General features: G+C 37.4%; 1 protein-coding gene across 1 annotated transcript in view; it reads left to right on the top strand.

The window, feature by feature from the left end:
* Positions 1-2,495, top strand: part of adamts6 (ADAM metallopeptidase with thrombospondin type 1 motif, 6) — a 128,377-nt gene extending 125,882 nt beyond the window's left edge. Inside the window, exon 25 of the mRNA XM_059358050.1 lies at positions 2,344-2,495. Within this exon, the coding sequence (XP_059214033.1) occupies positions 2,344-2,453 (110 nt within the window). The 3' untranslated portion in view covers positions 2,454-2,495. The remainder of the gene's footprint in view (positions 1-2,343) is intronic.
* The last annotated feature ends 13,054 nt before the right edge of the window (positions 2,496-15,549 follow it).

Genomic DNA, 15,549 nt, shown 5'->3' with positions numbered 1-15,549 from the left:
TTTAGTAGAAGCATTGACACTTCTGTTGAATTTCCAGAAAAACTTCAGGTTTTAGGGGCTTATTTTAAAATCGCCCAGAGGTTTTACAGGCAGTTTTTACAGGACTCTTAGGCTTCAATGGGTTAAAGGTATTTCCAGAATAATTTAAGACTCTTCTAACTATCTGTGTGAGAAAATATTCAATTTGTTGCAAAATAAACAATATTTGTGCAAGTTTCAACTGTATTTCTTAATCAAATTAGCGGAAAAGTTTGAAGAATTAAAGTCTTTTGTGCACAAGAAAGTGTGCAGAATAAAAACTATCCCCTCACAGGACTTCATAGAAATGACTGAAATAAAAATGTTCTTGCTCTTTTTGTAAAATAGAAGCATTATTTTCTATTAAAATTAAAATTATTAGAAAAAAATAAACCTGTAGGTGTGGAAAAGCAAAGGATCGATGCATTAAAACGTGTAAGAGTCTTATATTTAATTCATAAAAGCCTCCCTTTTGCCTCCTATCAGGAGAGGTTATGCTCCTATAAAATAAAAAGGATTATTGGCATGGGAGGTTGTTTAATCTTGTTTTATTCAGCACCACATTGACCCTCAGCAAACACTCTTATTACTGCAGCAACAGTGGCAAGAAGCTCAACTTATAATGGGCAAGTGTTGATTTTTGCAAAAACCTACATGAACTTCATCATTGTAAATTCCATTCATCCATTTTACGCTGCTTATTGGGTCCAGGTTGAGCTGAAACTGTAAAAAAAATCTGTTTAATTTACGGTACGGTGATGTTTGCCAGAACATCACCGTAAAAGAATACAGTGAGCGTATTTTTTTGTAAATGTAAATATCAGCAAAAACTGTAATTTATACAGAATAATCCCATTACTTTTAGAAAAATTGTGTCATCATGGTATTTCTCCATTAACTTTACATGGAAATGTTATGTTTTTACAGCAAAACTGTGTGTTTTCTGCAGTTTATGGCGGTAGAATTTAAAGTTTTATACTACTCTTTGATTTACAGTAATTAGAAGTATAAACTGTTTAATTTTACAACCTATTTCTGATGCAATTTGACAGTTTTTTTACTGTAATTTCCACAAACATTTTTTACATTTATTATCAGTGATACTATAGTTGTACTTCTTTGTTTGTCATTTCCAGCTATCCAGTTTGACTAAGAGAAAGTACTTGTAACTTTGGGAACAGGTCAATAATGATTTTAATCTTCTTCTTTCATCCAGATGTTTAGAAGAGTGTTTGAGGGAAATACTTTCAGAAAATTGGTGTTGTTAACCCATTTAAGCCAGGAAAGTATTACCGCATTTCTACCATTAAAACCGGGAGCTCTGTTGCGTTATTCTACCATTAAAGCCGGGAAAGCGGATACGTCGTTTTGTAGTACTTGTAGTTTTTTTCACCTTTTTTCGGTCTCTCGGCCAATGAAATGCATCAGAATACATGTTGGAGTGTCGCAATGCAACATGGGACTTTTCCAGAACTTTGAAATCATCACCAAAAAAAGACAAAGAATTACCAAAAAGGACACAGAATTACCAAAAAAAGACAAAATTATTTAAAAAAGACACAGAATTACCCAAAAAAGACACAAAATTACCAAAAAAGACACAGAATTACCAAAAAAGACACACAGAATTACCCAAAAAAGACACAAAATTACCAAAAAAGACAAAGAATTACCAAAAAGGACACAGAATTACCAAAAAAAGACAAAATTATTTAAAAAAGACACAGAATTACCCAAAAAAGACACAAAATTACCAAAAAAGACACAGAATTACCAAAAAAGACACACAGAATTACCCAAAAAAGACACAAAATTACCAAAAAAGACACAGAATTACCAAAAAAAGACACAGAATTACCAAAAAAGACACAAAAAGACACAAAAAGACAAAATGACTAAAAAAAAACACAAAATAGGAATAAATGTGGGAGTGTCGCAATGCAACTTTTCCAGAACTTTGAAATCATCACCAAAAAAAGACACGAAATGACCAAAAAAAAAGACATAAAATCACAAAAAAAAGACATAAAAAAACATAAAAACCCTGCAGGTTTTAGGGGGTTATTTTAAAATCGCCCCATAGGTTTTACAGACCTTTTTCCCAGGCGTTTTAGGCCTTAATGGGTTAAATGACCAGAAGATGTGATGCTGAACTCAACTGTGATAGTAATGCACGAAGCTGGAAGCAGAACAGGTCTTAAGAGCCGAGTCATGCTCATTAAAAAAACATAAAACACTGAAAAAAAGCTCAAGGAAGATAAATCAAAATGTGCTACAATAACTGGCTCTTTAACCCGCCTTTCTTTCTTCTTTCTCTCCCTGCAGAGTGCAAAGACGTGAACAAAGTGGCGTACTGCCCGCTGGTGCTGAAGTTCAAGTTCTGCAGCCGTGCGTACTTCAGACAGATGTGCTGCAAGACCTGCCAGGGCCACTGACCCTCGGAGCTGGAGAGAGAGAGAACGGCCAGAGAGATGCACTCAAAAAAAGAATTAAGGCAAAAAATGTGGACTTTATGTAATTTAATTACATGTAAATTTTCCATTTAATTTTGTTACGTACGTTGAATTTAAAAGGTCAAATTAAATGCAATGTTTTCCTTTCATTTAAAAGTAACATAAATAAATTAAATAACGTTATTGCAAATGACATAAACTTAATGTGTAAATTTATTTAAAGTTTATGTATACTTTTACATAAACCTTATGAGTTTCTTTATTAACATTAAGCAGCAAATTGGGGCAACAGATTACTGTTTAGGGAACACATATTCAACATTAATAAGTTGCTTATTAGCATGCAAATAAGTAACATATTGGCTCTTAATGAGTCATTATTAAGTAGTTATTAATGCCTTATTCTGCATGGCCTTATTATACAACCAGTAAGACATTAACTAAGAGTTTTCCCTCAATAACCTCAGAATTATTGCTTATTAGTAGTAAGTAAGGAAGGTTTTTTATATGAGTTATGATCTTAATAAGCTTTACTTCATATGGACTTTATAAGTCTCTTTAACTTTATATGTAATATTGAATGAACTCATAAGGTTTATGTAAAAGTATACGTAAATTTTAAGTAAATCTACACATTAAGTTTACGTAGAAATTTGCATTAACGCTATTTAATTGATCTATATTACTTTTTAATGAAAGAAAAACATTGCATTTGATTTGACCTTTTACATTCAACGTATGTAACAAAATTACACGGAACATTTACATGTAATTAAATTACATAAAGTCCACATTTTTGGCTTAATCATTTTTTTTTGAGTGTGGAGGGAAACGGCACTGAAAGGGAAAGAAGAAGAAGAAAACAGGGCAGACTGAAATAAAAAGAAAAACCTGGGAGAGAGAAGGGTTCCCCTGTTTTCATCACCTGCTCCTCCTGCCCTCCAAACCACTGCTCAGCCCTCCGCGCTGACACAAACCGTTTTTTTTAAATTTCACTTCTGTGAAGTGGAACGTGGAAGATTATTCGTTGGTGATGTTATTTTTATTATAATAATAATTACTGATATCATTGTTAGTCTTCCTTTGTTGTTTTATGAATCCAAAGTGCTGGACACATCAGAGGATGGAGGATGTCCCCGTAGTGGAGATGGACTCCTCACCAGAGGGACGGACGGACGGGGTCTTGTGATGGTGCTATTGGCAGGCAGACTTTTGGCTTCGGTGCACTTTTTTGTGTAAATACTTTTTTGCCAATTTACCGCTCAGATACGACAGAGAAACCCCATCAGTGTACTGTATATTTATTGTACAATTCCAAACAGAGCTGAGATATTTTGTCCTCTGATCATATTTGTGTCAGATAGTAAACCTACTGTCATGGAAGGGAATGTAATGTGATTGAATTCATTATTCTCTGTGCTGGAATGAAAATATTACATACTGTAACATACGTTAAACCCTTATATACTGTAAGGATTTGTATATTATATATGATGTTAATCCAGGACCAGAAAATACCACGTGGTGATAGGAGGATTTTTTTTCTTGGGGTGCCTTAGTTCCTTCAGTAAAACTCACCCAGCATCGTCACTTAGTCCAGTAGCATGAAGATCTTGGTGCCTGGGTCGCATGAAACACTTTTTACCCAACTGGCCTTTTAAAAACATCCCAGAGGAGCTTTCAGTTCACTATTGAAGGATTCATTTTGAAGGAGCATGTTCTGTATTGGAGTCACAAAGCAGTCACCATTTCTTATTCTTTAAAATAGGAAGATGGTTTAATCAGACATCACAGTTAAAGAGTAACAGTTTATTTGCTTTCTTGCTGAGAAGAAGATTGACAGCAGTCACTTCAACATCTGGACTGTAAATATGAAGCTTTTGCCAGGAGACTGTTAGCTTAGCTTAGCTTAGCTTAGCTTAGCATAAAGACTGGATACACACTGTTAAAAATCTTTGTAGAAATAACAGTAAAACACTGTCAAATACATCAGAAATAGGGCGTAAAATAAAAAAATTGTATATCACCATATTAGACACTTTTAATTAATCAAAATCAAATCAAAGAATAGCACAAAACTTTTACTTTTTTCTGCCATAAAGTGGAAGAAACACACAGTTTTGCTGTAAAAATATAACATTTTCATGCAAAATTTATGGAGAAATACCATGATGTGTGAATGAATGACACAATTACCCTAAACAATAACAGGAATACTCAGTCTAAATTACAGTTTTTGCTGATATTTACATTTAAATTTAGAATAGAAAATCCACTCACTGTAATTTTTACGGTGAAGTTCTGGCAACCACAGCTGTCGGTATTTTCCCGTAAATTAAACAGATTTTTTTTACAGTGCAGGAGGAAAGAGGTAGCATGGCTAAGTCACAGAGTTCACAAATAAACATGTTTTATCTCTTTTCTTTAGAGGAAAAAGTAGAGGTGGAAATTAGGAATCAAAATTGTTTGCATTTGAGTTTGTTGATAACTTTGTGATGTTCTGCCTCTTCAACTCAGTCGTGCGTTCAGTCAGCTGCCGGTTCAAGCTGTTACGTTCAAAATAGGGCCTTTACTGTCACCGTTAATAAGATTAACAGCTCAGAGTTATCACATCATGATGGTGCATGTGGCTTTTGGATTCTTTGTTGTGCATGGACGTGATAAATGAGTGCATTCATTGAACGTGTTACTGTTTTAAAGTAATTATCATGATTGTGAACTTTGTTAACTCTTGGATGCTCACACACTGTTTCTCAGCACCCAAGGATTAATCAGTCAGTGTTGTGTTGAAGACTCTTACCACATTAATATGTTTCCCCCTGCCTCAATCTGAAACAAACATTATCCCTAATGCTAACCATGGATAGACGGGGAAACACTGCCAAAAGCCACATATTCAAATAAACACAATCAGAAAAGATTTGACCATAAATCTCTACATTCTTGTGCAAAAGTGTGCCCACTAGGTCTGAAAAAACGTGTGATTATTTGTGACACCCAAACTAGGAATGAACGTGAGCTAGCTCATTTTTTGTGGCTGTGAACTAAATTCAAAATCGTGAACTATGAACGTGAAGTGCTTCATTTTAATCTGTGTGAAATTAGCTTTGAGTGAGCTATAATCTGACACCGACAGGCTCAGAATACCATCAGCTATCATATATATATTTCAGCCAATATTTGTGGGGTGAGAGTTGAGAGAAGATGTCTATTAACAGATATCTGCACATGATTGCAGATAAATAAATAAAAATGTAGCTTCTGAGAGTCCATTTTGGCCAAAGCAATCCACCTTTTTGCTCTGTACACTGACTGTTTACCTGCATGCAACTAAAGCTTAACTAAAACTCAAAACTAAACTAAACTAAAACTCAAAACTAAACTTAACTAAAACTCAAAACTAAACTTAACTAAAACTCAAAACTAAACTTAACTAAAACTCAAAACTAAACTTAACTAAAACTCAAAAGCAATTGTTCAAAACTACTCGGACTACAAATGGAAACCAGATTCCGCATTTCCATGCAGATATCTGCTAATGAGAAATGTTTAACAGTTATTTTGGAAGGTTAAAAAAAAAAAACTATGAAGGGAATGTTAGAGCGGCGAATTTCCAGTCTTTATGCTACGCTACGCTAAGCTAACGTCTCCTGGCTTCATTCTCATCTGACACTCAAGCAAGAAAATTAATTTCCCCAGATGTCTCAACTATTCCTTCAGTAAGAGGCCAGTGCTAAATAAACAAACATCACATTCATTATTTATATGTTGCCAGACCAGATAAAGTGACCCCCCTCGTCCTCTTTCCTCTCATCATCTTTCAGCAAAAAAAGACAAAAACAGCCAACTCAATGGTGCTTTCCCCTCTTCTTTTATTTTATTTTTTATTATCTCCATGGAGTATTGTGTTTACCTCCTTTTCCTCCTGCTCTGCTCCGAGGGTTACGGCCTTCCCAGGCTTCTGGTGCTATCAAGTGGGTGCTTCCATTCAACCCTCCAGTGTGCTTAAAAGTGAGGCTGGATCCAAACAATATGAAATAATAATAATAATAATATCCTTGTCAATATCTCTGTTGGTAAATGCTGGTCATGTTATTTGTTTTTGTTTGTATCTGTTTATACCTCACACTGGGAATTTTTCATTGTTAACCGTGTTATTGTTGTTTGTGCTACCAACAAAGTGGACACTCGGCCGGTTGTAACTGACAGGTGACATTCCTGCTGGTGTGGGAGGAAAAGTAGGAGTCTGAGAAAATCTGAAAAGACATTTTAAGGAGTGTGCAAGAATCTCATCAAAGCTGTTAACAACTAATTTCTAATTTTGCTGCTGCTACTTTTTTGTAGCCAACTTCAAGTATGATGATGTCGAGCAGATTTTATTGGTTACCAAACCTTGAATGAGGCCGTTGTTGGGGAGAAAAAAGGACAGTTTGGACTCTACCGGCTGCAGGATTACGGAGCCTCCAGAAAAGAAGAGAAGTGAAATCACTCAAACTGGTACTCATTGCTGTGAACTTGGATGTTTGAATGTCACATTGCTTATATCTGTACCTAAAGTGCAAGAGAAATGAAAAAGCATCATGTGATTTAGTTGCGTATATTTTATATTCAGTATTAATGTTGGTACACTGTTACTAATTTTTTTTTTCAAAATGTAAATTATATGCTAATTTATTGCGTTGTCTCACTTGTACATTTATTTCACTGCATGCAAACTGAACTTTAGCATAGTGAAAAAAATGCAGTGATGCAGCCCTTCACCAGCCCTTTTTTTTAAAAAGTAGATACAATAAAAAGAGCAGCTTTTGAAGAGACTCTGTGTTAGTGGATTCATTTTTCAAAACACATTAAAACGTCAGTGCAACATTTATTACTGGTGATGCTCTTATTCTTTTACTTGGAAAGGAGAGTGACTTTAGAATGATTTGCTAAATAAAAGTCAAGCTGATGAACTAGTAAGTAATATTAGCTGCCCGAGCATCTCTTGTGTTGTTGCACTTGTTTGATGTTTGGCTAATAGCATTTTTTTCAAATGTAAAGGATATCTCACTTCATGTATTATACTGCATGCAAACTGAACTTTAGCGTAGTGAAAAAAAATGCAGTGATGCAGCCCTTCACCGGCCCTAAAGAAAAAAGTAGATGCAATAAAAAGAGCAGCTTTTGAAGATTTGTTAGTGGATTCATTTGTCAAAACACATCAAAACATGTCAGTGCAACATTTTTTAGTGGTGTACATGGTGAGAGGAAAAAAGCCTACACACACACACACACACACACACACACACACATTCTTGTACTTCTATCTTTGTGAGGACCCTCATTGGAACAGTGAATTCCCTACCAAGGTTACAATAGTTTTGTATTTCTCATTATTTTAGTTTTAATTTTGTTGTGAATTTTTGTTTTCAAATTCAGTTAGTTTTAATTAGTGTTTAGAGTGAGTTTGCTAGTTTTACTTTAGTATTTATTTTTTTTAAATGCTTTAGTTTGTATTAGTTTTAGTGTTTTGTAATGGGGTATTTGTTGGGTGGGAGATTAAAAGAGGTCACGGTAAATTTTGCCTTTATTTCATTTGTCTTATCCATCTTCATTATGTATGAAAAAAGTTGACAAAGATGAAAACGAAGGACATTTTCACTTTAATTTTAGTTAGTTTTGTAACCACACAATACAGTTTCAGTTAATTATCATTACCATGTAACCTTTAACCCTTAAAACAAAGTCTGAGATCTCAAAAAAGCCTTTAAATTAGTGAGGACTGGTCGAAATGTCCTCACTTTGCAAAATGTCCTCACTCTGTTGGTTAAAAACGTGTTCCGGTCCTCACAATGTGGGAAGTACAAGTACACACACACACACACACTGAGGATCAGATGTGTTGGTGCCAGGGTGGATGCTCCGTTCTCACAGGCTTTAAGAGATATATACTCTTGTCCTTTCACTCAACTCTTGGAAAGCACCCACAGCATGAGAGCAGCTAATGGCATCACACCAGGATTCCCGTTACCACCGCTGAAGACATCCATTCATTCGCTGTCTCAGTTTAGGGTGACCGAATCGGAGAAGGAGGGTTTGTTAAAGCAAAAAAAAAAAAAAAAAGCTTTTGTCCTTATCTACCTAACTCTGCATCATCATCATCTGAGACATCAGCTGCTCTGAACTGTCCCAGCTCTGTTGCCATAGCTTTCAGCATGGCACTCTCCTTCCTCTCACAAGTGTCTGGATTCACTCTTTGGGAACTGTGAGGTTTCCACTCTCCTTGGTAATTAATTCCAAATAAACAGTAACTAGCCCACTTGGCTGGGAAACGCCGCTGTCTCCTTCTAATCCACAGTGTCCAATTACAGAGGGAGACAGATGGCCTGTTTGGTCTAATGTAACCAGTTTAGAATACCTGTACGTCTGGCCCGGCTTCTGTCTCCCGCGCTGGCCTCCGTCTGCAGGGGTCTGTGATTACATTATTGTTAACCTGCAGAGCCGAGTACGACAAGGAGCGGCGGAAAAGGAGGAGGTAATGGAGTTCATGTGTAGATGACCTGACAGCCCCGAGGTGGCTACTTCACATGAAACATTTGCACATATTTATGTGCGTAAATTCTGTACGCAGATGATACCTCATTGTATGTTAAACATGCAAACATTTTCTCTAAATATTACCTGAAGTTACCAAATATAGTTCTTTGCCTGATAAAGGGTTAATGTCCTTAAAGCTCCTTCACCAGTTCCATTTCAAGGCTGGGTTAACATTCGTCAGTTTACCTGGATTTACTTATTTACTAATCAAGACAGATCAATTAATTCCAGTGGTATTTCTCCATTTCCAGTGTTTGTGTGAGCAGGTACACAGTGACTGTTTAAAAGACGGTTTAAGACTACTGTTTAACTCTCTTATGTTGGCTTTATTAGTAGAGGGGATAGTATTAGTCTCCCTGACATGCACCATGTGTATTTGACTGAATAAGTGTCTGCAGGGGTCTGTGATTACATTATTGTTAACCTGCAGAGCCGAGTACGACAAGGAGCGGCGAAAAAGGAGGAGGTAATGGAGTTCATGTGTAGATGACCTGACAGCCCCGAGGTGGCTACTTCACATGAAACATTTGCACATATTTATGTGCGTAAATTCTGTACGCAGATGATACCTCATTGTATGTTAAACATGCAAACAGCATTTTTTTTTCTGCAGATGTTCACTGGATACTGTGAGTGTACACACAGCCAAGAAACCTCCACACGATGAGGCGATTAAAGTAAGATCAAGTTCAAGACAACACAAGCTGTCATGCAATATTTTAAGACCTTGCAAAAAAGTGTAGATTTATGAGATTTAAAGTGGTGAATCTGCGAGAAAAAAGTTTAGAATACCTGTACGTCTGGCCCGGCTTCTGTCTCCCGCGCTGGCCTCCGTCTGCAGGGGTCTGTGATTACATAATTGTTAACCTGCAGAGCCGAGTACGACAAGGAGCGGCGAAAAAGGAGGAGGTAATGGAGTTCATGTGTAGATGACCTGACAGCCCCAAGGTGGCTACTTCACATGAAACATTTGCACATATTTATGTGCGTAAATTCTGTACGCAGATGATACCTCATTGTATGTTAAACATGCAAACATTTTCTCTAAATATTACCTGAAGTTACCAAATATAGTTCTTTGCCTGATAAAGGGTCAATGTCCTTAAAGCTCCTTCACCAGTTCCATTTCAAGGCTGGGTTAACATTCGTCAGTTTACCTGGATTTACTTATTGACTAATCAAGACATCAATTAATTCCAGTGGTATTTCTCCATTTCCAGTGTTTGGGTGAGCAGGTACACAGTGACTGTTTAAAAGATAGTTTAAGACTACTGTTTAACTCTCTTATGTTGGCTTTATTAGTAGAGGGGATAGTATTAGTCTCCCTGACATGCACCATGTGTATTTGACTGAATAAGTGTCTGCAGGAGTCTGTGATTACATTATTGTTAACCTGCAGAGCCGAGTACGACAAGGAGCGGCGAAAAAGGAGGAGGTAATGGAGTTCTTGTGTAGATGACCTGACAGCCCCAAGGTGGCTACTTCACATGAAACATTTGCACATATTTATGTGCGTAAATTCTGTACGCAGATGATACCTCATTGTATGTTAAACATGCAAACAGCATTTTTTTTTTCTGCAGATGTTCACTGGATACTGTGAGTGTACACACAGCCAGGAGACCTCCACATGATGAGGTGATTAAAGTAAGATCGAGTTCAAGACAACACAAGCTGTCATGCAATATTTTAAGACCTTGCAAAAAAGTGTAGATTTATGAGATTTAAAGTGGTGAATCTGCGAGAAAAAAGTTTAGAATACCTGTACGTCTGGCCCGGCTTCTGTCTCCCGCGCTGGCCTCCGTCTGCAGGGGTCTGTGATTACATAATTGTTAACCTGCAGAGCCGAGTACGACAAGGAGCGGCGAAAAAGAGGAGGTAATGGAGTTCATCTGTAGATGACCTGACAGCCCCAAGGTGGCTACTTCACATGAAACATTTGCACATATTTATGTGCGTAAATTCTGTACGCAGATGACACCTCATTGTATGTTAAACATGCAAACAGCATTTTTTTATCTGCAGATGTTCACTCGATACTGTGAGTGTACACACAGCCAAGAAAACTCCACATGATGAGGCAGATTAAAGTAAGATCAAGTTCAAGACAACACAAGCTGTCATGCAATATTTTAAGACCTTGCATGTTTTGTGAAGAAATCAGAAAAGATTTGAATGTCTTAACAAGCCACACCCAGCCAAGAAATTAACATGAATGAACTCATTTTTTGCAACTGATATTAAAATGGCAATATGATTCAGGATATTGAAGGGAATTATTATTTTTTAATTTAATTAAATTAAATTAAATTTATTATTTACGAGAAAAAAGTAGGAAAAAAGCAACTTTTTTCTCCCAGATTCACCACTTTAACCCTTAATAGGGCACTCATTGAAATACTTGCAAATTTAAAAATGTAAAAAAAAAAACATACGAAAATAATATTTTGAGAAAAAAGTTTACGAGATTAAGGGGGCAAATCTACGAGAAAAAAAAGTGTAGATTTATGAGATTTAAAGTGGTGAATCTGTGAGAAAAAGTTTCTTTTTTTCCACTGTTTTCTCGTTAATCAGCTACTTTTTTCGCGTAGATTTCCCACTTATATCTGCAACTTTTTTTTCTTGTAGATTTGCCACTTTAATCGAGTAAATTTGCAACTTTTTTCTCTAAATATTACCTGAAGTATATATATAAATATAGTTCTTTGCCTGATAAAGGGTCAATGTCCTTATAGCTCCTTCACCAGTTCCATTTCAAGGCTGGGTTAACATTTGTCAGTTTACCTGGATTTACTTATTTACTGATCAAGACAAATCAATTAATTCCAGTGGTATTTCTCCATTTCCAGTGTTTGTGTGAGCAGGTACACACACTGTAAAAAAAAATCTGTTTAATTTACGGTAAAATACCGGCAGCTGTGGTTGCCAGAACTTCACCGTAAAAATTACAGTGAGTGGATTTTTTATTCTAAATTTAAATGTAAATATCAGCAAAAACTGTCATTTAGACTGAGTATTCCTGTTATTTTTAGGGTAATTGTGTCATTCATTCACACATCATGGTATTTCTCCATAAATTTTGCATGAAAATGTTTTATTTTTACAGCAAAACTGTGTGTTTCTTCCACTTTATGGCAGAAAAAAGTAAAAGTTTTGTGCTATTCTTTGATTTGATTTTGATTAATTAAAAGTGTCTAATATGGTGATATACAATTTTTTATTTTACGCCCTATTTCTGATGTATTTGACAGTGTTTTACTGTTATTTCTGCAAAGATTTTTAACAGTGCAGTGACTGTTTAAAAGACAGTTTCAGACTACTGTTTAACTCTCTTATGTTGGCTTTATTAGTAGAGGGGACAGTATTAGCCTCCCTGACATGCACCATGTGTATTTGACTGAATAAGTGACGAGGTGCTTTCCAAGTACACAGAGCTCACAGGCTGCTGGTGATAAGAGGTGTAGAGAGGATTGGGAACAGATTTCTCCTCTTCTCCAGGATTCTGCACTGACAGTGAGAGAAGCCATTGCTGTCGCTTATCAGCAATTAAGTAATTCTCACAAGTTGCATGAGAAAAGGGCACAAGTTGAATGAAAAAAAAGGGTGCAAGATGTGCAAAAACATACACAGAATTGAAGTTTGAGGGCCTCAGGTGGTAATATTTATGTGCGTAAATTCTGTACGCAGATGATACCTCATTGTATATTAAACATGCAAACAGCATTTTTTTTTCTGCAGATGTTCACTGGATACTGTGAGTGTACACACAGCCAGGAGACCTCCACATGATGAGGCGATTAAAGTAAGATCGAATTCAAGACAACACAAGCTGTCATGCAATATTTTAAGACCTTGCAAGTTTTGTGAAGAAATCAGAAAAGATTTGGATGTCTCAGGTGGTAATCATCGGCCCCTAAAGACATGCCATTATATTTGGCTGTGGTCCTGAGGACATAAAGCTCTAAAACTTAAAGACAGTTGCTGCTCCTGTATTTATCAGTATCCTGTATTTATGTGTTGGAGGTGTGAGGATTAGCGGAGCGACCAACAACACAGCTCTCTAAGCGTTTATCATCTTTAATCAAAGTCCCTGTGGTACCGCGGTGTCATCGACGAGTGCTTTAAGCGTTTTGGACACTCTTGCATTTGAACACAGTGCAGCAGGACAAACAGCTCCAGATGGTGTGCGTGGAGACAGTGCATGCCCAGAGCCGGGGGGTCTGACAGGCAGGAATGCTGGCCTGGGATGGGGAAGGTCACGGCTCCAGCACCTGCTATCTGCTGCTCTCTCTCTGTTCGGACTCTGTCCTGTTCAGCCCTGCTGCTCTTTCCCACAGCTGAGGCCCAGATTGAACTTCCGTGGACTAGATCAAAGGCTGCACCGGAGAGGGCAACAGCCACGCCGTCACATATATACCAGGAGGATGTGTTTTTTCCCCTCACACCTTTAAAGATGTGAAGAGAAATGCTTCAGCTGTGCAATGTGGCCTCCTTCAAAGCTGTTTTTCTTCCCGTGTCAAGAGCTGTGCACTTTCCTTATCAGCTGTGAACCAAACACACTGCTGTGCACGTGGACGCCAAACCTGAACATTTAGATATTTTGTGCATTTAAACAGGATGCTGTTCTTTAATGAACTCTCTTTAAAGGGACAGCAGAATCAATCATGGCAGAATTTAATGTTTTTAACGGGGTCGAGTTATTCAAAACGGTTTATTTTTGGTGATGATTACATGGCACATGTAGAAGAAGTGATTTTGACAGAAATATGACAATTTTAAGCTTAGCTTTGGTTACTTTTTCTAAGGGAAACTTTTGTAACCCCTGGTTCAGTTTACTGACTGTCAGCAAGTTCAATGTTTGACAAAATATCTGTTTCTACAGTTTCGTTCTACGATAAATGGTGTATTTTTGGCAATCGTTTAAAAAAAACATACGTACATTTCAATTTGGGTTCAGAGGGTTAAAATTAAGCTTCATCAAAAAAGGCAGTGCAATCACACGCATCACATTTTGCAACCTGCAATAAGCTTGATGGCCATACTCCGCACACCTGCATTAAGTAGGCGTACATCAAAGAACAGGAAGGAGTCAGATAGCACTTTTAGCTTATTAGCTTAGCTTGGTTGCCAGAGGGAAAATAAGTTTATTTAATAGACATAATTGTGCCATCAATTTCTGTCATAACTGTCTGCATACCTTTCCTCTTTTGCAGAAAAAATTCTGGCAGAGGAGGGTTAAGTAAAGTGAATGGTGCAACACAATGGGGAGACAAGCAAGGGAAGCAAGATGGCGGCGCGCATAGTCGCAGCGGCTGAAGGCTAGCACTCTCGGTGCTTTTTAAACTTGTTTTTACTTTTATGTTTTACTGTCAGTTGTATATCTAGTCGCGGGCACCCGTACTACAGTCGACACAAGCTGTTAATAGTCGATTTACAGTACGAGCAAGCTGTCATAAGTGACTTATTGCATCTTCACAACATACCGGAGGAGATCGCCAGACCACCGGGCTCTCCGTGGATTGCTGTAGGCTCCAACAGGCGACGGAGACGGAGGAGATTCTGGAAGCAGAAATGGGGTTGCCGGTCTGGAATATTCACAAGGCTAAAGATTCGACCAGACAAACCACCACTTCCACCACCATCGTGAACAAGATAGATGAACTGAATCTATGGATTTCCTCAGACAAACTTTTTCCAATTGACTTATGTTGTGAAAGAGTTGTTTGTAAATCAGCGGATACATTGTTTTTAATATCACAATCTGTGCAAACTGACTAATTTCTCTACCAGACATGAATCATTTGGAGAGCCACACGATTAAATAATTTCATGGTGGGAGTCACTAATAGCCTAGCTCTATGGGCCCCATGGTTGTGGAGAAGCCATAGAAGATCTGGGTATTTTCATGAATTGAAGGCTGTGGTTTTTTGGCTTCATGTTGAATAGTTCATAGGAAAGAACAGGGCTATACCTCCAACACTATATCCATTTCTCTTCTCATGGTCAAGACAGGTTGCTATTGGTTCACTAAAGTTGACCCTAAAGGAAAGAGTCAAGGTGTTGCAGTGTTTGTGCACACAGTAATGATGAAAGTAGTTGTGTGAAGAGTAATAAATAAATGAGAAGTACTCTCTCAATTCTGCAGCTGGCTGTCGCTGTGTGAATACTTGGAGTTTTGTGCAGACTCAGGACTGAACTCTTCAGGTTCCATATGTAAAGTGGTTCAGCAGGTAGCTGGGTCACCTTTAAGGGATTTGTTCCTATACTGTCCTCTGTCAGCAGCAAAGACAGCAGATAAATGGATTAAGTGTATAAAAAATCAATAGCCAATCACTTAGGCCAATGGAGTAAAGCCAAGAGCTTCTGCCTGGTGGTGGACCAGGCTGAATAATATCGTGTGTGGACGGTCTTGCTCTTGAACGGTGTACATACGGCGTACTTAAGGACATCCTCTCTCCGGAGAACATTATGAAATCCATCAAGAATGAATTATGTCGTGATT

Source organism: Centropristis striata, chromosome 19 (genome assembly GCF_030273125.1).
Source record: "Centropristis striata isolate RG_2023a ecotype Rhode Island chromosome 19, C.striata_1.0, whole genome shotgun sequence".
NCBI lineage: Eukaryota > Metazoa > Chordata > Actinopteri > Perciformes > Serranidae > Centropristis > Centropristis striata.
The sequence above is the reverse complement of the archived record's forward strand: the minus strand, read 5'-3'. Positions and strand labels throughout refer to the sequence as shown.